The sequence below is a fragment of the Pristiophorus japonicus genome, chromosome 8 (assembly GCF_044704955.1).
Source record: "Pristiophorus japonicus isolate sPriJap1 chromosome 8, sPriJap1.hap1, whole genome shotgun sequence".
In the NCBI taxonomy this organism is placed as follows: domain Eukaryota; kingdom Metazoa; phylum Chordata; class Chondrichthyes; family Pristiophoridae; genus Pristiophorus; species Pristiophorus japonicus.
This window is the reverse complement of record NC_091984.1, coordinates 116,789,031-116,798,072: the sequence shown is the minus strand read 5'-3', so window position 1 is coordinate 116,798,072 and position 9,042 is coordinate 116,789,031. Positions and strand designations below refer to the sequence as shown.

Sequence of the window (9,042 nt, the reverse complement as noted above, 5' to 3'; positions counted from 1 at the left end):
CCTTGCCCAGAAGCCAATTGTAGCACTCCAGTACCCTGTCCGTGAGCTCAATCAGTACAGACCTTGTATCCTATCTGGAGTTTACTGATCTGTATGACCCGGAGGGATCTGAACTTTTAAATGATTATTGCATTTCAAAACAATGATTTCATGACAGTTGTGTACATGTATTATAAGGAAGAATTTAAATTTATATAGCGCTTCACAAGCTCAAGGTGTCCAAAAGTGCTTTGCAACCAATGTAGTCACTGTTGTAACATAGGGAAACGCAGCATCCAATTTGCGCACAGCCAAGGTCCCACCAACAGCAATGTGATAATGACCAGATAATCTGATGTTGGTTGAGAGATAAAGATTGACCGGGCCACTCTTTTGTTTTACTTAGGAAATGCTGTGGGATCTTTTATATCCACCTGACAGGTCAAACTGGACCTCGGTTTAATGTCTCATCTTAAAGTTGGCACCACCGACAGTGCAGCACTCACTCAGCACTGCACTGGAGTGTCAGCCTAGATCAAGGAGTGGGGCTTGAACTCACAACCTTCGGATTCCGAGGCGAGAGTGCTACCACTGAGCCACAGCTGACACTATTTGAATGTTTGTACTTTGTATGTTTCCTGGACACCACCCTATCGCTCCCCCCCACCACCAAACAAAAACACAAAACTTTGTGGTCCAACATTCTTTATGTCTCTAATTTTTTCCAACTGAAAATACTAAGACCTGTACACACACAGTTTACGTGCAAAAGCAGTGCGAGACAGCAAATTATGTTGTGACTGCAAGAACAAAACTTTAGCGCAACATGGCTGCAAGTATTCTGTCCCAGTTTGGAGTCTGAACTGCAACAGAACGGGACAGTGACTGGCTGCAGATTGTCACTGGAAATTTTCAGCAACACAATGGTGTAAGGGAGCATGTTTCAATGTTAACGAGTTCTCGACTTAAATAAATCTTAACAGTCAGCGCATTAGTAATCACTGTCAAAAGGTTTACCAAACCCTTTTACAAGCCCCAGAGGTCTATTAACATGCTTCCAATTTAATGTGCGGGCTTTGTTGATCATTTAGAATTTGGCTTTTGTAAAAAAAAAATGCAAATAATTTTCTTAAGTTCTGATTAGGTTAAAGTAAACTTCCTTCATACCGTGACACATGCCTGGCGCTGTATTCGTTGCACGAAATGACCAGTACAATCCTGAGCTGCATGCTGCTCCAGTCCCAAAATGTTTCAACGTGAAGCCAGCTTGGCACTGTTACAGAGGGCGATCACACGTTTTCGCAAACAAAATCAGTGTGAATTCTTCCTCAAAGACTTTTCAAACAGAATACATTTATGGACATGTACAATAAATAATTTATACAATAAACATAAAACACTTGTGACTCGCTCTCAAGTGTCCCATCACTTCTCAGTGTACACCGTCTCTTATTCAGCACATTCTCCAATGTCACAGCTGCATCTCTCTGTCCAATTCTTGGAAAGGCCCTTCCTTGCCTTCAAACCATGCATTCCGGCAATGCCACATCTCACCAATAACCCCTTTTCAACTGTGCTTCCACTTATGCCTTCCGTTCACGGCCTCAGCTTGTATTAGTTGCTCTGTTCCGATCTCCCCTAGAGGTGCACTTTCCAGCTTCACGTCTGGGACTGCTTGTTGGAGTCTGACTGGCTTGTGATTCTTTCTGTTTGTTTGACCAGGTTTAGATACAGTTCTGATCTCAGGAACCTGGCGTAGGAATCTTTCTCCATTAGGTTGTAGATCTTACTCTGTGCCACGTCAAAGCTAGAGCGACTGGGTTTCAGAAGGTGGTTCTTAGTGAAGTCTTTGGTTTCATAATCAATATTAACCTATTCAGGAGTGAGAGTGGGGAAAACATCAATAATTGTTCCTTCTGAATCTTAAAAATTGCTCTCGCTGAAGAACTAGTTTCGTTTTGCGAGACCTTTTTAAAATAATACAATGCATATGGTCCACAATTGCACATAAATAGACTGACCTCTTTAGGAGCATCTGTTTCTATGAAGTCCAAATAAATCTTCGTTGCTTTGGAAGCCTGTTTTGCAGGTGACCTGATTTTCCTGTATTCCTCACAGGCCAGCCAGAACTCGATGTTCTCCTCGCTGTATTCCGAGCGCAGGAACGCTCTGAAGGCAGCCAGACCATCTGCAAAAAGAGGGGGGAGGGGGGAATTATAATTGTTGCAAAGCCTCAGCGGTTCTGATTCATTTAAAGATACAATAAATATGTTTCACATTTTCAATCTTGCAAAATGTTTTCACATTTCATGACAAATCGTGCATTAGAATTTTTCAAAAAATGTAAAAGAGCTTTTGATGTGCGATAATGATCCGAGGGAGGTTTCCTATGATGGATTGATGGCGAGCAGGGTGTTCAAAGATGCTATTGAGTCATTATCGTTATCATCCCTCTTTTACTTTGCTTTGCTCTTCTCTGGCAAGGGATGTTTAGGGTTCCAAGTCCCCATCAGGCAATTTGCCAGGAAACATGAAATGAGAACCACATGTTTTCAAATATCCCTTTGGATTTGGTTGGGAATATGAGCAGCAGGGGAAAAGGTTGCCTGGGCAGAAGTTGCTCTTGTGTTAAGTTGCTCTCAATGATTCCTGAATTGGGCTGTCAGCTGTAGCACCGACCATGGTGCTTTCTAGATGTGGAAAGCTGCGAGCAGGCCAGTGCAGAGCAGCACGTCGGTGGATTCTTATCCTTGTGTTCAAATCCCTCCATGGCCTCCCCTCCCTATCTCTGTAATCTCCTCCAGCCCCACAAGCTCCCCCGAGATGTCTGCGCTCCTCTAATCCTGCCCTCTTGAGCATCCTTAATTATAATTGCTCAACCATTGGTGGCTGTGCCTTCTGTTGCCTCGGCCCCAAGCTCTGGAACTCCCTGTCTAAACCTCTTCGCCTCTCTAACTCTTATTTCCTCATTTAAGAGGCTCCTTAAAATCTACCTCTTCCTGCCCTAATTTCTCCTTGTGTGGCTTGGCGTCAAAGTTTTAGTTTTTGTTTGATAATACTTCTGTGAAGCACCTTGGGACGTTTCACTACGTTAAAGGCGCTATAAAAATATAAGTTGTTGTTGATCCCATCACCAGTATTGCAACTTTATTGCTCGGAGTTTTATAATTGGATTCAGTTTGTTAGATTGATTTTAGGTGCTATCTTTTCGCTTCGCATATTTTAGCCACCTTTATAGCATAATGATTTCATGCAGTCAGAAGCTGTAACTAAAATAGTAAATATAGAACTAGGTTCCATAGAACTCTCCGGGGGCTTATCTTTACAGCATACAGAAGGTAGGTGGGATGTTGGACAATGTACCTCGTGGTCATTGTTAGCTCATGCAACTCGCCTTTCATCACCTTCGAGGGTCCGAGAGGATTTCCCACATTTATCGTTTGCCATTATGTGATGCACTGAGCCATTGGCACAACTCTAGCAACTTTATCATTTTTTAAACAAGTGAATAATTTTGCAAGTTTGAAGTCTGCGCTGAAACACTTGAAAACATTTTGCCTATAATCACTGAATAAATCTGCATAAGCTCCTTCATTTATAAAAATCCCCCAGGATCGCACTTAGCGAAGACTTGATCTGAATCATTATAACATTCAAGCAGGGTTTCTATCATCCACGGATGTTGAAAAACCCTCACGGAGCCCCTATTATGGCAGCATAAAAACACACGCCTACTTACATTTATGAGCAAGCATCTTGTCCAGAGATTGTCTCCATTTCTTCGCTTCCTCTGAGGAGGGCCTGATTTAAAAAAAAAAGCAAAGTGCAAAGGCTTTCGTTAGTATTGTGTATTTGATACAAAAGAGGCCAAGTGGTTTTGGTGGCCGCTGACTCCTCGCTCAGGGACTGGCAGTGTGCTCACCTGGACTTGGCTTTTTCTGTCTTGTTCGCTTGAACAGAACCATAAGATTTCTCCGACTTCTGCAGAAAGTTTCCGAACCGGGTCTTAATCGCCTTTACCCTGGGAATAGAAAATATTGTTAGTCGCAAAATCTGATGTTGCTATGGCAATTATGAACATGTCATTTTTGCAATAGGTATTTTGCGAACGTGCTTAACTCATTGCTGTCATTTCCTTTCTACTGTCCATATAGTTTTGCTATTTGAAGGGATGTTTTTCTTTGAGTTGGATTTAATCAGGTGATGCGGCCATGGCTCTGCGCAAACCTATTTCTCCTTAGAAATAATTGGCCGTTCACATCTTCTGCAGATTGATGGCCGCACACTCTGGCTTGTGCCAAACGGCAACAAGTTACAACCATAAATGTTTTGGCGCCGCCGAGAGGAACTAAGACAATTGAAAACTTAATAGGTACGACTTTTAAGGTGTTCCTATGTGGATATTAATTTTAATTAAAAAAGAGACACAAAACGCTGGAAATGCAGATCGTCCGTATCCGTAAAGAGACAAGGCAAGGTAATGTTTTGGGTTCTGACAGAGGGGCTTCATCCAAAATATTAATCTGTCTTTTCTTTCAGAGGCTCATTTCAGTTTGATCGGTTTTTATTTCAGATTTCAAGCGTTTACATGCGTCTCTTGTTATTTCCGCATTAAAATAAACAACTTGGGGCCGACCTCTTATTACAATTATAAGCTGTGAAAAGACCTGGATATATTGGAGAAGCTGGGGTTGTTCTCCTTGGAGCAGGGAAGATTGAGAGGAGATTTGATAGAGGTATTCAAAATCATGAGGGGTCTGGATTGAGCAGATAGAGAAACTGTTCCCATTGGCGATGGGTCCAGAACCAGACGACACAGATTTAAGGTGATTGGCAGAAGAACCAGAAGTGACATGAGGAAAAACTTTTATGCAGCAAGTGGTTAGGATCTGGAATTCACTGTCTGAAAAGGTGGTGGAGGCAGACTCAATTGTTGATATCTATAGGGAATTGGATAAGTACCCTAAGGAAAAAAATGTGCAGGGCTACTGGAAAGGGCGGGGGAGTGGGACTAGCTGAAGTGCCCTTGCAGAGAGCTGGCATGGGCTGAATGGCCTCCTTCTGTGCTGTAACCATTCTATGACTCTTCTAGCTCTGCTAACCTATATTGGAATTATAGCCTGTTCAGCAGACATTGGTTTGAGTCCCACTATAAATTTATTCGACATTGTCTTTCAGCACTTTATGGCTCCCGAGTCCTCGATCAATGAAAATCGATTCAAAATTAAAATCGCTTTCAGCTGTTACCTTCCCATAATCTAAGATATTTAAGGATTTTTTTCCCCCACCGTTATCCCAAAGCACCTTTTGCATAATATTCCTTTTCAATTTTGGTAATCTAACATAATAGTGGTATTTATTTTTAATCGATGGTGAAACTTTAACCAAGTTAAGTTCTCGAGTACAATTGGTGCTGCTACACATCTTTACATCACAGCTCTGCGAAAAGAACCCAGGTCTACAACCTAGGTCCACCTTAACTTGCATAAATAGGTGGTACAGCAAAATAGTAATCCTAAAGTGCTCGCATCCAACAGCGAACTTTAAGCTACTGAATGCATTATTCTTTCTGAAGCCAAAACAAGTAGTTCAGTGACCTTCCACCATACAAAGACATTCTTCGTACTGAAAACTTTAAGTAACATACCTTTCTAAGCAGCAGCTTGGCAGTGATGATAATCCTCGGCACATCTTTATTCCTGCTGGGAGCTGTTAAGTCTCCTTCACAATTTCTTCTGGATACAGAAGTCTTACAGATGTACAGTCTGACTGCTTCAGCTGGGCTCTGTCATATATACACAAGCTGGTTGGAGTGGAGCCAGTTGTCTGACCAATCAGAGGGCTGCAGGAAGCTGACAAGGTTACACTACCAACAGCTTAAGACTTGAACGATGACGTTTCTGTGCGTGGAATTTCCCAGTCTGATATGATCATTTATTAAAAATCAATCTATTTATTATTCATATGTATGGATCATTAAGTCTGAAGCCTGTGCAAATACAATTTTTTTTGACGTTGCAAGAAGCTGAATATTAGAAGAGGAGGATTTGCAGTTTTTAACTTTCCCTTTTAATGCTACTCATTTTACCTACTTTAGAACCGAAAGCCATTTAAATAACTGAGAGGAAGCAGTACATTGAGAGATGGTGGTACTTATTAAGCTCGTAAAGGATGCAGCCCAGAAATTCTCTGATCTGGGAGTGCAGTATTATCAAAGCAGCAGTGGGAGGAAAGAGGTTGGAATTATTCTCCTACTTGCTCTGTGTCTGCCGATCCCCTTGTAAAGTGTCTAGGTATGTTTTGTAATGTGGAAGGTGCTATTTAAGTGTTAATTACAGTACATCTTTTTGTTGTCAATCTGGGTTTTTCATTAACCCATAATATATCTTTTCCCAACATTTGATGAGCTAAAATTAAAAGTTTATGTTTACCCAGCAGGATGAAAGAAGATTAAAATCTATTTTGGAAAAGTAACATTTTGAATACAGAATAAGAGGGAAAAAATTTATACATCTTAGAAAAGAAGCTTATTGCCTTAGACTAATGCCCTTTTTTGAACCACTATCTCGACTGAAAGTGGATTATGAAAACATTCACAAGGGCAAACAATGCTAAACAAATCCGACCTGATTTTAAAATATTCACTCTCAACAGATTATCCCTTTGGGGATTGACCATCTCTGCAAAATGTGAGGAAAAATGGTTGATTACTATTCAATTGGTGTATTATTATTCAGCAGCTGCAGTATTTTAAGAAGTGTTCTATGTTGACATAAGAATTTAAACAGAAGTAGACCATATGGTCCCTCGAGCCTGCTCCGCCATTCAATAAGATCATGGCTGATCTTCGACCTCGACTCCACTTTCCTGCCCGGTCCCCAAATCCCTTGATTCCCCTAGACCCCAAAAATCTATTTTTCTCAACCTTGAAACATAGAAACATAGAAAATAGGTGCAGGAGTAGGCCATTCGGCCCTTCTAGCCTGCACCGCCATTCAATGAGTTCATGGCTGAACATGCAACTTCAGTACCCCATTCCTGCTTTCTTGCCATACCCCTTGATCCCCCTAGTAGTAAGGACTTCATCTAACTCCTTTTTGAATATATTTAGTGAATTGGCCTCAACAACTTTCTGTGGTAGAGAATTCCACAGGTTCACCACTCTCTGGGTGAAGAAGTTCCTCCTCATCTCGGTCCTAAATGTCTTACCCCTTATCCTTAGACTGTGTCCCCTGGTTCTGGACTTCCCCAACATTGGGAACATTCTTCCTGCCTCTAACCTGTCTAACCCCGTCAGAATTTTAAACTTTTCTGTGAGGTCCCCTCTCATTCTTCTGAACTCCAGTGAATACAAGCCCAGTTGATCCAGTCTTTCTTGATAGGTCAGTCCCGCCATCCCGGGAATCAGTCTGGTGAACCTTCGCTGCACTCCCTCAATAGCAAGAATGTCCTTCCTCAGGTTAGGAGACCAAAACTGTACACAATACTCCAGGTGTGGCCTCACCAAGGCCCTGTACAACTGTAGCAACACCTCCCTGCCCCTGTACTCAAATCCCCTCGCTATGAAGGCCAACATGCCATTTGCTTTCTTAACCGCCTGCTGCACCTGCATGCCAACCTTCAATGACTTGAATATACTCAACGACTGAGCATTCACAGCTCTTTTGGGTAGAGAATTCCAAAGATTCACAACTCATACATCTTTTTGCTTCTTTATAGCATTCATGATTAAAAATGGAAAAATTGCTTTTTTCAGTTATATAATGAAAAGTGACAGCTGTTGAATATCTGGAAGAACAGACAGTACTCAAAAATAAATTAATAACAATCATGCTAGAATCAAAACTCTTTCCTTATGTAACTGTGAAGTAGGAGAAATGCAACAGTATTATTCAGGGGAATGACCTTCTCTGCTGGAGCCAATTTCCTTATACCTATGATATAGTCAACATAAAAGAGATTGTAATACCATTTATTTTTAACTCGTACTGCAATAAAGCAAAAGTCTCTTGTTTCCTTCTCTATCTCCCCTTCATTTACCAATTGCTTTGTTTCTGAGCCGCATGCTCCTATAATTATATGTACGGATATAATGAAAGACTGCTGTTAGCAAATATCGTTTGATTGATATGATCTCCACAGAACACTCCACTCTCAGAAGAAAAACTCATGACTATGCCAGCAAAGCCAAAATTCTAGTCATTTTTGAAATGCATTTGTTATAAAAGAGAAAAAAGTAAAACTTGCATTTATATAGTGCCTTTCATGACCACTGGACATCTCAAAGTGCTTTACAGCTAATGAAGTACTTTGTAATCACTGTTGTAATGTAGGAAACGTGGCAGCCAATTTGCACACAGCAAGCTCCCATAAACAGCAATGTGATAATGGCCCTGATTGTGCAGTCGGTACGACAGCGTACGCTGTTATATCACCTTTGAAGTTTACCGCAAGTTTGGGATTTCCGCGAAATCCCGAACTTGCGATCTGTCAAGTTACGAATGGACAGATGATCCGCTGCAACTTTCAAGTCTTCATTGTTGGTGAAAAGTTGGGCTAATTGCCCACCTACTGCGCATCAATTATGCTAGAAGATTTTACAGCTGGTGCAAACAGGTGCAAGAGCATTTGCACAGCGTCATGCGAGGGAAGGGGAGGGGGGATGAGAAAATTGTATAATAATTAAAATCGAATAAGTAAAAGAACCTACTAGGCAGCTGTAAAGGCTCAGTTTTAGGGAGGGGTTCATTTAATTTTTTTTTAATCTTGCAGAATTTTTCAGTAAATAACTGTACATACTCCCTGTGCTTTTTAAAGGCAAGTACTGTACTTGTCCAATAAATATAATTAGTATCACACCTTTTAATTTACAAGTTCTTTGATGTAGAGTTGAATTGTTTTCTGATTGGCTAGTGAAAGGCGCACCGACCCTTGTGATCCCATGTACACTTATGTACAGCGGTGATCCCCTGGGATCCGTGGGCCACTACGCTGTGCACAACTCCGCAGCGTTTCAAAGCAAGTTTTGGCTTGGGGCTTTGAACGAGGTTTGCGCCTTACCCC

At 41.4% G+C, this 9,042-nt stretch overlaps 1 protein-coding gene across 1 annotated transcript; it reads right to left on the bottom strand.

The window, feature by feature from the left end:
• Positions 1-667: 667 nt before the first annotated feature.
• LOC139268718 (regulator of G-protein signaling 5-like) lies at positions 668-5,730 on the bottom strand. Its single transcript, XM_070887335.1, has 5 exons — positions 5,627-5,730; positions 3,902-4,000; positions 3,719-3,780; positions 2,001-2,167; positions 668-1,851 (listed from the first exon to the last, which is right to left on the bottom strand). The coding sequence occupies exons 1-5, from the start codon at positions 5,668-5,670 to the stop codon at positions 1,639-1,641; spliced, it is 585 nt and encodes a 194-aa protein (XP_070743436.1). The 5' UTR covers positions 5,671-5,730; the 3' UTR covers positions 668-1,638.
• Positions 5,731-9,042: the final 3,312 nt, after the last annotated feature.

What these genes read in the sequence shown, in the direction of transcription:
- LOC139268718 (XM_070887335.1), bottom strand. Translation starts at nt 5,670, where the DNA reads ATGTGCCGAGGATTATCATCACTGCCAAGCTGCTGCTTAGAAAG. An exon ending in CAAGATGCTTGCTCATAAAT is followed by an intron (nt 2,168 to 3,718) that starts GTAAGTAGGCGT and finishes CTCTTTTTGCAG; the next exon opens with ATGGTCTGGCTGCCTTCAGA. An exon ending in AAACAGATGCTCCTAAAGAG is followed by an intron (nt 1,852 to 2,000) that starts GTCAGTCTATTT and finishes ACTCCTGAATAG; the next exon opens with GTTAATATTGATTATGAAAC.